At 36.3% G+C, this 19,931-nt stretch overlaps 1 protein-coding gene across 1 annotated transcript in view; it reads right to left on the bottom strand.

Moving 5' to 3' along the window:
• Window positions 1–2,847: 2,847 nt before the first annotated feature.
• Window positions 2,848–19,931, bottom strand: part of LOC149797667 (ribose-phosphate pyrophosphokinase 2) — a 39,119-nt gene continuing 22,035 nt past the window's right edge. Inside the window, exons 3-7 of the mRNA XM_089962579.1 lie at window positions 18,833–18,931; window positions 18,190–18,314; window positions 12,010–12,183; window positions 11,217–11,376; window positions 2,848–9,717 (exon numbers count right to left, since the gene is read on the bottom strand). Of these exons, the coding sequence (XP_089818705.1) occupies window positions 9,625–9,717; window positions 11,217–11,376; window positions 12,010–12,183; window positions 18,190–18,314; window positions 18,833–18,931 (651 nt within the window). The 3' untranslated portion in view covers window positions 2,848–9,624. The remainder of the gene's footprint in view (window positions 9,718–11,216; window positions 11,377–12,009; window positions 12,184–18,189; window positions 18,315–18,832; window positions 18,932–19,931) is intronic.

Raw genomic sequence — 19,931 nt, 5'->3', positions numbered from 1 at the left:
GGCTTATCAATCGTTTCCGACAATGATCTGATTTAAATTGGAAATCAAATGTATGTTGACCAAAGAACACCAAACAGACATATATAATAGCTTGAAGGTACAGATACCCATCGCAAATATAACTGCAAATTACGTACATATGCTATGTAGCTGTTCTGTGTTTTTAGGTTCGGAACAAGAATACCTGAATATCATTGTCTGGTAAACTGAGTCTTGCTGTGGGGTTAAGTGACATAATCAAGTGCACATATAGAGAACTATGTCCACCTTAGCCCCCGAGGTACCCGCGCACTGTGATGTTGATATTATTCCCAGTGGCATCTTTGAAAGAATGTGTTAGTGTCTCAACTTGTTTATTTCTGAGCTCGTGAGACATCATCCCGCATGTACACGTCAAGGTTTAGCACTGGATTTTCATGAACATTTGCTCTCTCTAAGTCGCTGTAGTCAAAGACGTCATCGATGACCGCTCCGGTGGTATAAATGGATAGAGCGTCCGTCTCAGATGCAAGATATCGCGGGTTCAAATCCCAGCCGAGTCATACCAAAGACTGATAAAATGATACTAGCAGCTTCTTCGCTTGGCGCTCAGCGACTGGTCAGCGGAGTACTTGTGGCAATACAATTATAGCATAACAACTGTGACAATGCATGTGTATTGTCCAACCCTCTAGTTGAGCCCCGACTCTAGAACGGGTGATATGAACAGATTCACGAATATGCGTAACGATCCTGGAGATATCACACAGACTGGGGTGGTTGAACATTTCAGTGTGCCAACATCTGATTATTCAACGACTGACAAGTATGTAGCGCTCAAACGCGAAATACGGTCAAGCACGATAGTTATTGAGCACGTGTCTCAATATGAATTATAGCTCACGGGAGGGGCAGTTGCCAGCGATAGCATGAAAGATCCCACTGAGTTTTTTTAATTTTCTATGTTTTGACTGTCGAAACAGAACGAATCATGAAATCAACAAAACCAATGCAACAAGAACGAATTCTTGACCCAAGGCTTGCCCTAGCGTACTTTGGCCGTACAGGGCAAACTCTAATAATTGGCACAAAAATGTGATGTAAAACATGTAATATTTTTGCACTTGCATCCGCCTCAGGTGCTAGTGTCCTTGTTCAATATGGCCTTCATGTTTAAAGTTTAAGGTCATGAACTATCAATATTGCTGTTAACTTTTTTATTTTGACGAGTTGACTGTGATGTGTATACATGTAACTCAGCCACCACCAAGGCTCCTGTATCCTAATTTTCCCCAAGATGCAAAGGCATCAATAAGAAAGCAGCCAGTACACAATTTAGCTTATGCACCTACTATGGCACTTCCAATTTGTTATTGTAAGCTAGTAATCCATAATTTATACAGCCAGCAGCAGGTGTTATTACTCTCACTATACTTTATCTAATACATGCTTGGGGAAAAAAAAAATGATTTTGTTCTATGCCATACCAAGGTGTATAATTCATGTTCGATCTGCAGATGATTCTTCTTGTTACCATGACAAACTGTAAAAAGGTAGACAAGCATGATTAGATAAGCAACACAGGGATCAGACTTGAAAAGCTGATGGTAATGAGGTGGGTAAATGTTAAGTTATCAAGTTGCAGAGCTGCCCCTCTCCCCATAGTACATGTACTGTTTTACCACCCACTCCACTCCTTGTTTATATCTGATATTCTCCATCACTCTCTGCTGAAGTTTAGCATGGTGATGTACACTGGATAGTTCACAAATATGAGCACCACATTTCCAAACTACATCTCTAGTAAGGTTTCACTCTTGCCCAAAATTAAAAATGCTTCCCTCATGTCCTTAAATACATTAGTCAGCAGAACAAATACAAGGTAATGAAAATTTCTAGTTTGAGTTTCACACTTTGCCAATGTGGGTATGTGACAAAGCTTGCCAGTAGCTTCCTGTGGGTTGGTGGTTCTAACTTGATCTTTCCTGGGTTCTTTCCCCACCAGTTGTGCTGGCTGCCATGGATAGCCTATCTTGTGCTGAGAAATGGCATTAAACTTGGAAAGAACAAAACAATTTCAAGTACACATAAAATTAGATCCAACTGCAGACTGCAGACACACATCTACCATTGTTTAATGAGCTGGAAAATCTTGGACTAATCAGTCTCCTAGGAACAATCAGAAGAATACAGACCCTGATATGCTGATATATTATGAGACAGCTGATCAGGATCTCTGTTGTTTGTGGTTGAACCAGACTCATGAGTACAGACTGGGCAGAAAAGCTGAAAATCAAACAATTTAAATAAATCATTCACCTTCGTTAAAGAGATTACAATTCCTAAAGCCCTTCTTCATTGTTTATGCAGAGGGGAGGCAAGACATTTACGGTTACCCACAGTCCTGGTGTATACCTTATTTTCCTCACTTTGTTTTCTTTTGTATATATTGCTTGTCCCAGATGTATCTAGAATAAATAAGTGACCTTAATGAAACCTCTCTGAATCAGAGATGCTGCCAAGATTTTATCGAAAGGGAGGAGCTCCCATCTTGTCACCAAAAAATGACTAAGGGGGGGGGGGAGAGAGAGAGAGAGAGAGAGAGAGAAGAGGAGGGAGGAAATACCAACTGTTCAATAAATACTAACACTTATATCAAGATAAGCATTTTACAAGTGAGCAGTGCAATGAAAACTAAACTGTGTGGAGTAAATTATCATATGTGCAACTTCAAACTTGCTTGAGTTCTCGAGCATCATTCCTCTTCAAGTGCATGAATTTGTACAAATGTTGCATGATTTGCACAACTGCACATCCTGGCAGCACCTCTGCTGAATGGAATGTAAAATCACAAAAAGCAAAGCTGGGTAAAGGAAATTCTTTATTTGTATCAATACAATATCAACAAAATTTTGAGACCATAATTGTGGTACTGTAAATATTCACGTGCAAGTCGGGTCCAAATGCAACCTGCATAGACCCAGATCTGTCATTACATAATGTTCAGCCAGGTCTGGGTCTATGTAGATTGTTAGGAGTAAACAACAGAACAAAAACAACATAGACCTTTGATTGCCAGTACATTATGCAACAGCAGATCAGGGTCTATATTGTCTGCATTTGGATCTAACTTATAACTGCTTATATACAGTGTATTTTAAACACTAACGATGTGAATATTACATGCAACATTCAAAACTGGTGAATAATGTTTTTTTACAGAAATTTAGTAAGATAGCATGAATGTACAATCTGCAAAATGACATTAGAGTCAACACAAAGATGATGGGAAAAGTTCTATGGTATAAACTTAACTAGCACATGAAAAATGAACATTTGAAAATTGCACCTTCATTAGCGATACAATATTACTTTTTTTATAAGACAAGATTCTTAAGTTGAAATGATCCATTAATTCAATATAAGACATTTCTCCCTTTTAGTTAATTTGGGTTGAAAGTATCTGATATTTTTCAGCACTAACAAGAATTTCAAATTAGCTATAGTGGTGGCCATACTGGACTAAGTCAACAGGGTTAGAAGTTTTTGGTGAAAACCCCATGTTACTATGACCATTCATTTATGAGGAGCAGTCACAACTGGCTGTATGATTAGTACGTTTCATTTAAGACCAACTAGTTTTCATGAAAAGTCAATTTGTGAAAACCCCATGTGACCATCGATTTAGGAGGTGTAGAGGTAGCATTTTCAATATGGTACCAAGTGGCCATACTGAAGGCAAGTTTGCATCATTTTCATTTAGGACCAACTAGACACGCACATAATAAAAACCATTTGTAATGAAATACCATTTCAAAATGAATTTCTGTTTAATAGTACCAATAATAAATGGGCCAGCATTTTACCTGGGATCATTCTCCAGCCTGTATATCCTATCATGTGCTGAAAAATAGCATTACTCCGACTCCAGTATTTTCAAGACAGATATCAGATCATCACCATTTTAAGCTATGACCAAGAAGACATGTTAAAAAAACCTGTTTATACAAGTTTATTGTCTGAAGGAGTAATGGTAACAAGATTTTTTAATTGGCTACCATGGTAGCCATAAATGGATATCAGACTGGCACAATGTCCATTTAGAACCAACCTGACCGCATAAGAATGGTGAAAGCATAATGTCGATATGACCAGTCATGTAGAAGTCGTGGTAAGAATTTGAAGATGGTCATTGTTGCAGACAAACAAGATGTCACATTAGTACCAAATTCATTTTGGATGAACCATACATCGAAAGAAGGCTTTTAGTGAAAACACCATGTTGAAGTGACCATTCATTCTGGAGAAATAGTGATAACAAAATTTTCAAGATGGCCAATATGGCAGTTATAATGGTTGTCTGAACAGCACCACTTTCATTTAGGACCAACTAGACATCATATGAAGTATTTTAGAGAAAACACCATGCTGATACAACCATTCATTCTGAAGGGTTAGCAATTAAAAGATTTGCAAGATAATCACTGTGGCTGACATCATGAAAGTGGCACCACTCTTTTTTGTCATTTCTGGACCAACCCAACATCATAACAACTCTTCTGGTGAAAACCCCATCTCTAAAATTTTCAAGATGGATGTAGTGATGGCCATAATGGATATCAGATTGGTACTATTTTTATGCAGTACCAGCCCACGCTTAACATGAAATCATCTGGGTACTATTTTCATGTAGCACCAACTAGGCTTAACATGAAATCAGACGGCAAATTAATATTCTGTTTAGAGGGAGTAGCAGTTACAAGATTTTCAACGATTTCATAAGGTAAAGGAAATATGATGATTGCTTACAATACAATATTAAACATTTAAACTATGTACTATCATTTACATAAATCAGATATTTTTGTCATATTTTCACAAAGAAGGAAATTCAAATTAATTTCTGTGCAAACATGCAGACCTGCCAACCCTAACAAGACCTTCTCAGTAATTCAGTTGATTTTTTTCCCCTCATAAGTTGGACAAGTTTTCAGTAAGGTTTAAGAAAATATCATGTATTGCTATTGTCAAGCTGGAAAACATGCATTTAAAAGTCTACAGGCGTGATTCACGATTGATGCAGTGGCAGTAAACATTAGTTGAACTCAACAGTTTGTAAAGTTTACTTGAACATTAATTACCTCCAGTACAGTTTCACAAACTGCAATTCCAAACCCTACATAGCTCAGTGTCTGCTTGATAGCTCTCAATTTGATGTAATCCTTAAAAAGATTTCATGACGTGATGGCAATCATCTTTCACGCCATGTGACATACTCAAATCAACACATGATATCCACTAAATCCAATTGTTGCCCTTACTGCACCCCACCCCCCGATTTGAATATCCCTTTTATTCTTCTGTACTATTAACTTTTTAAGAGGTTAACTGACAATTTTGTCCTCACATATCACTTGCTGGACACCATTTAAAATCAAAACAAAAAGCAACAGCTGGATCATACAGCTGTTTTTCATCATAAAATACATGCAGTTTAAAGTATCTGAAGTACTGTGGTAAAGGTAGTCTGGTTTCCTGACCAATTCCACTTATCTAATATGAAACCCAGATATTAATAAAATACAGACAAGCCAGTATTTGGATTTTACCACAAACATTCATATTACCATAGTAAGTGCTTTTATTCTGCAAGTCCATATTTTAAGGGTCATTTTCATAAGACTTATGTCAAAAGCGTAAGAGATAGCAGGTCTGAAATGTAGCAAATTCATGAATACCAACAAGAAACACAAATATAAATATGATCTATCATTAACACTGCCAATAGTGCAAGCCTCTGAATTGTCACTGTTGTTAACATATGCCAATAGTTAAAGCCTGTGACTTGTCTTTGTAGTGTTCAAATATGCCAATAGTGCATGCGTGTAATTTGTCTTTGCAGTGTTCACAAATGCCAATAATGCAAGCCTGTCATTTGTCTTTTTAGTGTTCACATATGCCAATAATGCAAGCCTGTAATTTGTCTTTGCAGTGTTCACAAATGCCAATAGTAAAAGCCTGTAATTTGTCTTTGCAGTGTTCACAAATGCCAATAGTGCAAGCCTGTAATTTGTCTTTGTAGAGTTCACATATGCCAAAAGTGCAAGCCTGTGACTTGTATTTGCAGTGTTCACATGTGCTAATAGTGCAAGCCTGTGACATGTCTTTGTAGCATTCACATATGCGAATAGTGCAAGCCTCCCTTAGATAAATAGATTCTCACTCAATCAAAAATGTACAGAGGGCAACAAATATCTGGTCAACTATAACTTATGGCTAAATCATGCATAAATTTGAATTATGTGCAAAAATATTTTCTGAAGTGATAGTGGAAAGATCAAATGGGCACAAATCAAATGTGCCATAGATGCTAAGAAAATTTCAGGTGAAACAAGTTTAGCCTTTGTGTTGTTAGCCTATTACTTGCAAAACAAATTCTCAGATAGCCAGTAAAAAAAGCCACATTGCTTCCTCCTTCTATCGTGCACATGTATATGAAAGAAGGTACTTGAGAAACAATTGACCATGTATTGCATATCAAGACAGAGCCTGAGCTGTAAATTGATGCTGTAAACGTCAAGATGAAACCATATACCAAGTAACATGACTGTGTGGGTAACATACTTGACAAAAATGACCACAAACTAAACTTTAACATCGAGGTTTATCTTTGGTGCCTACAGACAGATCTGCACGCAGATGTCAAAGTGAAAAAAAAATCCATTATGCTTCTGCCAAGGCAGGTTGGACAAACCTAAGAATGCAAATTGAAAGACCTAGTCTCCTTCAGTAACAAAAATTTGAGATTTGTGTGCACATCTACATTGTAACAAACTACTTTCTGTTTATGGGACTAAATGAAAATGTGTTCACATTATAAAACCCTGATAATTTACTTTTGCATGTTTTCTTCTTTCCTGTACAAGAATCAAATCTGGATGCTAAAAAGATGCTGTTTTCTTCACCCTTCTCTGGAATGGACTATGTTAGAAATTTGGCATAGTGCTTGATCAAATAAAGAAACATTATTTACCAGAAAAGTGGATTTTCATCAAGAAATATATTACAAATGAAATGGACGACTTCGGCTACTACTTGTAACTCCATGTAATTTAATAAAATGCAAATTAAGTCTTCCATTCCTTCAGATTACAAAATCATATAGTTTTTTTTTGTTAATCGGTAAATGTGCAAGCCTTGTACTCTGACTGGTGGTTTGTGACAAGCTAAAATAGCAATTGATACCAGATGAGGAATGAAGAGCAATACCATAAATTTATTTGGTTTTGTGGACGTGGGAAATATTAATGGAATGCAAATCGGTTTAACGTCAACTGTCTGGAAATGGACCTAAGAAACTCTCATGGTTCACACAGAACTTGGGGGGCACAATTCAAGGAATCTTCAAGGACAAAACTAATTTTTTAAGACAAAATTATCATTTTCAAGGACCCTTAATTAAAGATTTATTTACCTTTAAAAATTAGTACAATCTTGAACTACAGGATGGTAGCAAGCTGCATTCATCTTTAAGTAACCGTTAAAGTAAAATCTGTATGGAAATATTAGATGTTAAAAATTCCCCAATTTCTTCATTATATTTACATGAGGAATGTGTTGTTATTGTTTGTAAAGTCCACAATAATTTCAGATTTAAGAACATTGTTCTTTGAAAGGAAAGATGACATATTGTTATTTGGTACGACTTTTGTGGAGAAAGCTCCCACTACAGGAAAGTGGGTATAATCAGCGTATCTATAAGTGGGTGGGGTACAGTCAAACCATCTGCATTCAATGACAACTGGGGGGAGGGTCCAGTCAATTGTTCACTCTTGACATCAAAATAATGTAAATTAAGCACAGGCATTCATATGTTTCTACAGCGCTTCTCACTTCTGAAGTGCAGTCTCTCCATTTTGCTGATGTCTATTCCTTCCAACAGCAGCAGCACGTCACTTTAGACCTGTCCCTCACCTCTCTAATCCATGGAATACTGATTACAACATACCCTATTAAACACACATTTCCCTGGCGACATACCTGACCAACTTTAAATAAAGAAAATTTCATCACGGTTGATTTATAATGGTCCCATGACACAATTCATGCAATATCAGAACAAGGTACTGTAGTGCCCTAGAATAATCAGGAATACTCGTAAAGAATACTGTAAAAGTTTTTGACAGACAATATCACTGTTTTTTGACCATCTATTTTAAATAATATAGCGGTTGCGCATTTCATCCATTTTATTATATTTTACTGCCCATTTTCCAGCCAATTACAAAGAAATAAACACAAGAAATGAAAACACCGACAAATGTTTTGTCTGACTTTTTTTTGCAGTTACACTCATTTCAAATGCAACTATTGCTTTATTGAAATTCAAGTAAGTTTCAAAGACTAATGAAGATTTTCAAGGGCTTTTTCAGTTCAACTAAAATTCAAGGACTATTCATTTCAACAAGAATTCAAAGACTTCTCAAATCTGGGTGAACCCTGACTCTGCATGTGCAAGTTTAAAAGTACTGAAAACATCAACAATTCCCCTCATTTTCCTGTTCTTCATTCTCAACACTTTCAGATTTTTCTTTGTAATTATCTCTCTCCAAAATATTGAAAAGAGTTTGAGTGCAAGAATACAATAATTTTGTGGCATACTTTCAAATTCTGCAGAATTGTGTAGTTGTACATCCTTAATATAATCCACGCTATAACAATTGTTCTACAATTACCCTCCCTGGGCAGAATGGATCTTTTAATAGAACAGACCTTGTTACAATATTGAGTATAACTTATAAAACAAAATTTTACAACCATTAGGACCAAAAACAATCTCTTTCATAATTCATAATATTTTTAAAAAATCTTAACAATACAAGCTATATGATATGATACAGAGTATGTCAAAATATCTTATAAACCTGAATACTATTCAAATTGCAGGAATATTAACTTAAATAGTAACAGAAAATTTTCCAGAAAATAAAGAACTCATATTAACATCTTAAAACATTACAAATAAGAATATCATGCACATGGTCTATAACCTGGACGTCACATGACAATGATACTGCCTTTTTCATGCCGATTAATAAAAAAAAATTATTCACCTTATTTGTTGATTCTGAACACTGCTGGGAACTGTCAATGAATGAGGTGGAAACAAAATACAAATATGAAATCTTTATTTTGGTGTCAGCATGAAGTGCCCTAAGTTAGATAATTTTGGGAACAAGATATGTTTAGATGAATACTGAATTATTTCCATGATCAACAACCTCTACCAGACCATGGCTTGGGGGAGATCAAAGGTAACTACCTTATACAGTGCCAACACCATAGTCTCTGATGCACTAGCTTAACATGCACCAGCAGATCAGGGTCTACTCCAGTCACTTAAAACCCCAAAGTAAACAAAACTTAAACCCAGTTTTCTTTCATGTAATGCTTCAGCAATCAAGCTATACACTGTCCACTGGAATATTAAGTAGAAATATAAACTGAAACCCAACCTAATAATGTAATATTTGCCAGTAAATCTGGGTTAAACATAAAGCTGGGCATGTGCTTAGCATGAGAAAATAGTGAGAATTTGAACAGGTCACATTTCCAGAAGGTGTTGCCATTGGTGGTTGTAGTAAATCACAATGGGACGTGGCTGAACAGGTAGGATACGGATTCTCCATTGTGTGTTCTTCTGATGGCTTCTGCCATTATCATTGAAATGTCCATGCACTAAAAAAAATAAAAGAATAAACCATTAATACAAAACAGCTTCTCATCACTCAAGTAAAATGTCCGTCATATAGGCATCACTTCTCCAGCGTGGTGAATATCTTGTGAACACTAATATTGACATCACTTCTCCAGAGTGGTGAATATCTTGTGAACACTAATATTGACATCACTTCTCCAGAGTGGTGAATATCTTGTGAACACAATATTGACATCACTTCTCCAGAGTGGTGAATATCTTGTGAACACTAATATTGACATCGCTTCTCCAGAGTGGTGAGTATCTTGTGAACACTAACATTGACATAATTTCTCCAGAACAGTGAAAATCTTGTGAACACTAATATTGACATCACTTCTCCAGAGTGGTGAATATCTTGTGAACACAAATATTGACATCATTTCTCCAGAACAGTGAAAATCTTGTGAACACTAATATAAACATCACTTCTCCAGTGTGGTGAAAATAATGTGAACACTGATAAATGGATAATCTGATACTAACCGGAATGATGGCATTTTTTATTAGCAACTCATTACTGGATTATACAACTGCAGATTAAGCCATGGAAAAGATCTTCACTTTGAAGTCATAATTGCTGGAAGAACCCAGAAAAACCCTGGAAAGAACCACTAACTTATGAGAAGCTACTGGCATGCTTTCTCACATACCCACAAAGGCTGAGCCCGAGACTCGAACCCACACAGACAGAGGTGAGATGGCAGTGATCTGTAACGGTGAGCGTTTTAGACCACTCAGCCACTCGGGGCCCCCTCAAATAGGTAACTATGACTTTGAATTAAGCTGATCTATAAAAAAAGACGTAACTAGATGTAAAATGACAGACACATACATTGTCTCACTGAAGACAGCCCTTGCATCTATCATGTTTTGCACTAATGGCCTCAAACATGCTTGACTCCACTAAGCCCATCATTCAATAACCATAGTAATGGCCTCAAACATGCTGGACTCCACTAAGTAAATCAATCAATGACCAAACTAATGGCCTCAAACATGCTGGACTCCACGAAGTAAATCAATCAATGACCAAACTAATGGCCTCAAACATGCTGGACTCCACGAAGTAAATCAATCAATGACCAAACTAATGGCCTCAAACATGCTGGACTCCACTAAGTAAATCAATCAATGACCAAACTAATGGCCTCAAACATGCTGGACTCCACGAAGTAAATCAATCAATGACCAAACTAATGGCCTCAAACATGCTGGACTCCACTAAGTAAATCAATCAATGACCAAACTAATGGCCTCAAACATGCTGGACTCCACGAAGTAAATCAATCAATGACCAAACTAATGGCCTCAAACATGCTGGACTCCACGAAGTAAATCAATCAATGACCAAACTAATGGCCTCAAACATGCTGGACTCCACTAAGCCCATCATTCAATGACCAAACTAATGGCCTCAAACATGCTGGACTCCACTAAGCCCATCATTCAATAACCACACTAATCAGTTAACAGTTACCTGTATTTTTGGTGCACTTTTCATATTTTCATCCTGGGGAATGGTGTTGGTCACCACTACAGCCTCAAACATGGAGCTGTTGATTCTGGAGACGGCTGGGCCTGAAAAAATGCCGTGAGTACAGATGGAATACACCTTGGCTGCACCAGCCTCCAGCAACCTGCAAAAGCAACAATGAATCGGGGATATTTCATTCAAATGGTGTGGGGGCAGAGATCATAGTTGTATGGTTTTTCTGTTTTTCTTCAGACCAAAATCTCTTTATTGTGTGTCCATGTGTGTGTGTTTTTGATTTTTAACATAGCTTTTTAAAAAAATCAGTATGAGGTCTGCAGTGTGACAGTTTATAGTGATATCTAGCACTGGGGCATCATGCCAGACATGTTACATGATGTCTCACCCAGTCATATTATCCTAACAGGCTGACCAGTCCTAACACTAACCTCTTAATGCTGAGTGCCTAATGAGGCAGCTGTCAGTACCATTTTTTAAAAAGTCTTTAGTATGACTCAGTCAGGGTTTGAACGTGCAACCTCCTGCATCAGAGGCAGATGCTCTAACCACTAGGCGACTGGAGCAGTCTCATTTTAATGTAGAAGGAAGTAATGAAATATGTTCATTTCAAAATACCAACCAACCATGCTATCATAAAGAAATACTGAATTCATCATCTAAGACATTCTTTATTATAATATGGGTGATAAATAAAAGAATTACTGTGTTGTTTAATAATACTGATGATGCAGACTTGACAAAAGTAGGGGTCCTTATGCAAAATTCACCAGGTTCTTACTTTTCTGCAGCATGGCCCATGGTACCACAGGTGTCAGACATGTCGTCAACTAAGATGGCCACCTTGTCCTTAACATCCCCCACCAGAACCATGGAAGAAACTTCGTTGGCCTTCTTCCTCTCCTTGTGAATAAGGGCAAAGTCCACATTCAGTCTGTCAGCTATTGACGTTACCCTGGAAAGAAGATAAAATGGATTTCACTTAACAAGGTGCAAATTAATAGTTTTGGTGCAGTTTTCTCTGTTTAATATAAGAAAATATCGAGAACGCTATCTGCAGATCTCAAATGACATCATCATCTACTACCTGCCGTTTCAGTTAAAATTTGTTTAAACAAAAATCTAGAAATGCTGCCCTAATCTCAAAGACACAGCAAATCAGGGATATTAATTACCATGATCAGCTAGCATGATCAGGCAAAAAAATGTAGTAAACTTTCATGTAGCCCAATATTCATGTACACTTTCAAGCAATTTGGTCAAGTATATAGGCAGAAAAAAATACTGATCAAATTTTGGGTAAATATTTTTTGGAGATAGTAAACATTCATGTAATTTAACCCAGTAGTCAAGTATACTTTCATGCAATTTGGTCCAGTATTCCTGCAGAAGAAAGTAGAAATAGAATTTTGAGAATACAGATGGACTGGAAGGTTCTGGTTAAACAGGATCAAAGGGATGAACACAATCTTTGCTATACTGACAATCATGTTTCTTTTTTATAACCAGAAGCAAATATCATTATCAATGTAAATGCATGTAATACTAATTATAAATGCTTTAATTTATTTTCTTATCTCTAAATCAAATTAATGATAAAAGATCATAAAATACTGAGAACAAATTTAAACAAATAGCTTTCATAAGCATTATCTACTGAAATGATTCTATATTGCTGTCAAACTATATCAATGGAGGAATGTATATGTGTGATTTGGATTTTTAATGTAGTTTAAAAAAAATTTCAGTCATATTGCTATGACGTCTGCAGTCTGGCAATTTAGAGTGATGTCCAGCACAGACATGTAGCATCATGTCCCACCCAGATACATCATTCTGACAGCAGGCTGACCAGTTCTAACACTAACCTCTTAATACTGAGCACCTAGCGAAGCAGCTGCTTGTACCTTTTTTTAAAAAAGTCTTTGTTATGACTTGGCTGGGGTTTGAACCCACAATCTCCCGCATCTGTGACAGACACTCTGTCAATGGAGGTAACTCTGATCAATCATTTTCCTTCTGAAATGTCCCTTTATTTTGTCAAACCTCTCAAGGTCAAAAGGAAGAACTAAATATAGGAAGTGTATCATAATTAGAACCACAAACTATTCTTAGTAACAGTAGACAGTTTGCCATAGTTTTTCACTTTTTTTTGACGAGACATTTTCATGATCATGAAGTATGACCATCAAGGAGTTCCATCTGGTCTGTTTTGTATGCATAACAATCAATATAAATGACATACGACATGAAACATGGAAAGTTGTATAATTGTTTTTTTTTCTTTCTATTTTTAGTTATGGATTGATATCATTAGTACAGATCTGTAATCCCTTTATGCCAGGATGCTTTCTGTAAAGTGTGGTTCAATTCTGTTTAGCAGGTTTTTTTTTGAGAAACTGTAATTTTATCTTTTTTAGCAATAGTGGCCATATTTTATGGCAGAAGGAATCATGTGTATAAAATTGAGAGACCTCACTAACTGGATGCTTTCTGTCTAATTGGGAAAAATGCCAGTGAATGGATTGAGAAGTCGCTCAAAGGTTTTTTAATTTTAGTAACATCTGACTTATCTGAGGATAGATAGCTCACTGCACAAAACTGAAAGCCCTTATTGGCAGGATGTTTTTTCTCAAATTTGATCAAATTTACCTTTTACAAAGTTGTTTGAATGCTACTCTATTCGTTTTAGTGATATTTGTCATACATGATTGTAGAGTGGCATATTTTGTAAAAATTTCAAAGGTCTTCATGCCAGGATGCTATCTACCAACTTTTCATCAAAGTCTATGTAGGAGTTCTGAAGAAGTCGTTGCTTAAAGGTTATTATAATATTTTGTAATGGTGGCAATATTTAATGTTGGATCAACATCGTTTGTATAAATTTCAAAGGTCATTCATGCCAGTTGTTGTTGTTGTGGGGTTTAACGCCATTTTTCAGCACATGATAGGCTATGCATGGCAGCCAGTATTAATGGTGGAGGAAGAACCCGAGAAAACCCCGGGAAGAACCACCAATCCATGAGAAGCTACTGGCAATCTTTCTCACATACCCACATTAGCCGAATCTTAGACTTGAACACACGCAGACAGAGGTGAGATGGCAGTGATCCATAACAAAGAGTGCCTTAGACCACACTGGGCCCCTCTTCATTCATGCCAGAACAATATCTTTAAATTCTGCTAAGCAGTTCTGGAGACAACGCCAGTTTTTTTTCCCTCCCCCTTTCAATATTAGTAATACTGGACATATTTTAAGGTGGACCAGCATCATTTACATAAATCTCAAAGGCGTTCATGCCAGGATGATTTCTGTGAAATTTGGTCAAAATATTGTCATAGACTAAGGGTTAACTAGCAGTGCACCATAATCATGTGTGGTGAATATCTACTATAGCACATGACATCTCTGTTTAAATGTGCTCAAGGTTTTATATTTGCTTGAAGAAACTGGTTGTAAATGTACCTCTACTTGGACCATGGGTTATAAGAGATCATGTTGTGGTGAGTTAGTTGCTCTTTGATCACCGAAATTTACATTTTAATAGTTTCTCTGTAGCTGCCAAGCCCAGAGTACAAAAACACCGACTGCTTATGACAAAAATACTGATTTTCAGGAACAAATACTGATTTTCAGGAACAAATACCGATTTTAAAACTTGATGCATATGTAAATATTTACAACATCTACAACCATCAGTAAAGTAGGACAGAAACTTACTTCATTATTTAATGTCAATGATGCATATGTTGCACTCCTGTTCCATTCAGGTGCCCATTCAGAAGGTTCAAGAATGCAACATACTTTCAGACACAGGCTGTTTATAGGAGCCTTATCCACACCTTATATTTTCAATAATTATCAATTCTAAGGAACAATCTTTCATTGATGATCTGAATTCTGTACGATTTTTTTAACTGAACTGTTTTCCTTTTAGCACATGAGTAATAATATGCAATTTTACTGTCTGGAAAAAATGTCATAAATAAAAAGCAACTGAGGAAGGTTAATTTCTAGAAGAAATTTAGCAAACCAAACTTCAATTGAATTCCATCAAGGTTCTCTCTGGCATTTCTAAACAGCCCAAGTTCAGGCTGTCCTTCCAGTTCTATTTTCTTTTCTTTGAAAGAAAAAATTCTGATCTTGAGCAATCCTTTTCGACATGATTAGAAGTTGAATATTACAAAGATGAGATACAGTGATAGAGGCAACTGATTAGCATAATCCAATATATCGGTTAAAGATTGGCACGGTAGCCTCGATTTTAAATGAACCAATCATATTTTAGGACCCTATATTCCTATATACAAGTGAAATATTTACTCTCTGAATGGAACTGGGTGCCCATTATAAACAGAAAGCTGCAAGTACATTTTTAATTAAAAACAAAAAGAAAAATGTACAGCCATATTTGGGTACAAAATATGGGACAAATACAGAGACACTTGGCAGCTATCTTAAATAATGATCCCCAATGTAACCATATTCTCAAAGTTCCTCTGATCCATGAAGCCAAATTATGTTTGTGTTTGTGATCTGGATTTTTAACGTAGCTTTAACAATTTTTCAGTCATATCGCTATGATACCTGCAGAGTGGCAGTTTATAGTGATGTCTAACACTGGAGCATAATGCCGCAGACATGTAGCACGATGTCCCACCCAGTCACATTATCCTGACACCAGGCCGACCAGTCCTAACACTAATCTCCTAATGCTGAGCGCCAAGCGAGGCAGCTGTTAGTACCATTTTTGTAAGTCTTTTGTATGACTTGGCCAGGAATCGAGCCCACAACCTCCTGCATCCGAGGTGGATGCTCTAACCACAAGGTCACTGGAGCGGTTGAAGACAAATTATACCAAAAAGGTTAAATAATCCCATATTTATTATGTCTGTATGAGAGCTCAGTCAATGAATTTTAGCTACTCCCATATCAACTATATCAAAGTTTGACATTTTATGTTCAGTACTGATTCATGAGTAATTTGCATGCCTATATTACTTTATTTAATTCCTGATGTCTTTATCTCCATTCTGTGGCATCTTCAAAGAACTATTGCCATGCATGTATGAAATATGGAATTTCCTGTTCCTTGTGTTTCATGGTAATTACACTTTTATGGATTGTGTCAAACTCTGAAAGATGCCATTTTTGTTTGTGATCAGTGATCCATGACATCAATGTTTAATTATTACAGGTATGTGGTTCATGTACATTTACACTCCGAGGAAGTTACAATGAACTTAGTGCCAACAGTAATATGTGAAGCAGATCGTGGATAAATAGTTGATACATTAATTGAATCATATAATTAAAGTATGGTACTAGATGTATCCTCCACAACTACCAAAGTATGGCACTAGATGTATCCTCCACAACAACACATCTCATTTGCTAATGCTATACCTTATCATTGGTCTCTTTCTATAATAGTTGTTTTGCTGCTGAAAACTGCCAAGTTTCCATACAGAGTTTGAATCTAAGATGATTCAATCTGAATAAGAAATCGCAAGAACAAATGTTTCATAGACTGAGGTATGCTGAACCTGTTGCTAAAATAAGATTAGTGACAGATGAAAATGTCTTCAGTTTGCCGCACGTGACTGCCATTTCCATGTGGAATTGAAACAAAAATAATAAAATGTCGAGAGATCTAGCACATGGTTAATAACTGAAGGTTATGCTGAACCTGTTGCTGGAATAAGAATAGTGGCAGATGAAAATGTCTTTCAGTTTGCTGCATGTGACTGGTTGGTGGATTCAGTTTGCTAAATCTGATTGGTCCAATACTGTCACATGGTTAATAACTGAAGGTTATATATATAGAAGTGTCTGACAGAACTCACCAGATGAACGCTGAGCATGCTTCAATTCAAATCTGGTCAAAATTCTTTTTAAAATGCACAGCTGACCTGCCAACCGTAACAAGTTGGTACTTTTCCCTAAGTTGGTACTTATCCCTAAGATTTTCAGCAAAGTGAAACAAAATATCATGTACTGACATCACTGACTTGGAAAACATGGATCTAATAATTTTAAAGAGTGATCTGAGAATGATGCAGCAAAGGTGGCAATATGATCAACTAAAAAGTTTGTAAAGTATGTGTAGACCATAATTAGTTTTAGAAACTGCAGATCGAAACCTCACTGAGCTCAATGTCATCTTGCTAGATCTTTCAACATTATATTATTTTTGTTTCAATTCCACATGGAAATGGCAATCATCTCTGCCACCATGATACATTCTCAAAAGAACACAACATGATGTCCAATAAGCCTAACTGATGCCTTTCCCGTTTTTTTTCTTTTTCTCTAAGTATATGAATGTTTCATTTTTTACATGTGCTGATTGTTTCACTGATTTAAGAGAGTTTTTGTCACTTTTGCCTTCAACATGTTTCCGTTTGTTTGACATAACTTCTGGAAAATTCTGTAAGCAACAGCTTGATCAGCAGGCATGAAAAATATAGGCCGTTTAAAGTATCTGAGGTACCCCCCCCCACAAGCCTAGTCTGGTTCAATGAACAAATCCACCGAATCTAATAAAAAGCTAGTCTGGTTCCATGAACAAATCCACCGAATCTAATATAAAAAGCTAGTCTGGTTCCATGAACAAATCCACTAAATCTAGCATCAGCATCAGTTTTACCTCTGATGCAGCTTATAAAATTTGTATTATCGTGGCTGTACATTATGGCAGATTGGCATCATTTGTACATAAGAAAGTCTTCCTTCTAGGATGCTATCAAATTTGATCAAACTCTGTTCAGTGGTTTTAAATGGAACCGATATTTGATGGTGGATTACAATTAGGAAGGCCTTCATGCCAAGCTTGATCCAGTGGTTTTGAAAAGTAAAATTGTTGACAGATGCACAATGCACAACACAACATATGCAAAGGCTGTGCCATAAGCTCTTTTAACCTTAGAGTCCAGTGACCTAAAGATAATAATATTGTACCTCTTAGCACCTCCTGCATCAGGGGAGACAATACAAGAGTTCCTCCAATCTGGAATGTTCTCTTTGATCCACTTCAAAACTGCAGGTTCTGAATATAGGTTGTCCACAGGAATGTCAAAGAAACCCTGAAATAAGTTAACAAGTATATGATGTTAATTTTTTTAAATCAGTCATATTTTCATGATCTTCACTTCTTGGACAAATATAGCTTTCAGTCAAAACATCTCTTACTTTTACCTGTCTTTCCTCCACATTCTAATTTATCAAAGTACTAGTATTTTTTCTTCAGAACTGGATCCCTTCATGCCACTTTACACTATGCATATAATTATGTTTGATAATGTAAACCAACACTGTTTGTTTAGCACGGATTTACCTGACATACTGTGATTTACCAAACATTTCCACATCATCTGAGTACGAAATGTATTTATCCAAGTTCATGTCAAATACATGTGAATCATGGACATTGGAGTCAAAAGATTAACCAGGATTTTAAAATCCAAATTTAGTGTCCATATGACCTGTGGCCTTTACAGCAAGGCAACAACAATCAAAGAAGAAAGCCCCACTGAGCAGTACTAGGTTCTATCACCATGAGTCAAGAATATTGACAAACTCCACCGTCAAGAAATTGATTTACCTGAATCTGTGAAGCATGCAGGTCCATGGTAATGATGTGATCAGCTCCTGCTGTGGATAACATATTAGCAACTAGTTTTGCTGATATTGGCGCTCGACTCTGAAAAAATGCAAACAGATCAAATGGAAAGTATCTTAAAACCTGCTTCTAAGTGAAAGCTTGACTGCAAATTCAAGCATTTTTCTGCTATGCTGAACAAAAATAGTGATAAGCCTATAGTGCAATACATGTAGTTCTCAATCTTACTGATTGAGCATTATGTTGGTTTGAAGCACTGGTGGGGCAACTGTGTTTCATCAACATATTTTTTTTTTTATCCTTGTTGTGTATACATGTATTTCTTAATATCGCTCTTATAATTAAATATTGACATCATTTTTCACCAAATGCTACCTGAATGACATGTATAATGCCTGGGAATTCATGTTTGCCTGCTTAAGACTATGCACTAATGATTGCCAAATTTGCAAATGGCAATACATTTTTTCAGATGCCCATTCATTTACTGAAAAAAAAATTGGCAATGTAAAATTTAGTAACTTGTGTAGCATTTTGCTTAAAAGTAGGTGACATCTGCAAAGTAATATATTTTTGAGATTGTATTTTTTTAAAAACTTTTCCTAACAATGTTAATATGCAGATATGCATAGTTTAGCAATCAATTATGCAATGAATTACTTTACAAAAAAAAAAGATTTATGGGGAAAGGAAAACAATGAAAGAAAGATCTTTCTCAGGTACATTCACTAACTGACCACATCACTAGTGTTACAGCAAAATTTGGTGATGGAAACATATTATTCGTAAATAGCTCTTGTCATGATACGGTTCATGTGAAATTTTGTTTCTTCCTAATTACTGCTTCAAAGCAATGTTAGAATTAGAAGCTCAGAATCCAGATCCCAAAACATGCACATCCCCTGCTGTTTTCCAAGAATCCAAACCACAATCTACAACAGTCCTCACTTTTTTATAATGTTTTCTTCTTCATTTATTTCTTCATTTATTTACTAATGATTAATTTAATATCACATTAAGGTGAATTACCTCCCCTTAATATGGAACATCGTAAAAACAATGATATAAAACACTTGTAGGC

Source organism: Sinohyriopsis cumingii, chromosome 6 (genome assembly GCF_028554795.1).
Source record: "Sinohyriopsis cumingii isolate HCF-2022 chromosome 6, ASM2855479v2, whole genome shotgun sequence".
Classification (NCBI taxonomy): Eukaryota; Metazoa; Mollusca; class Bivalvia; order Unionida; family Unionidae; genus Sinohyriopsis; species Sinohyriopsis cumingii.
This window is presented reverse-complemented; position numbering and strand designations above follow the sequence as displayed.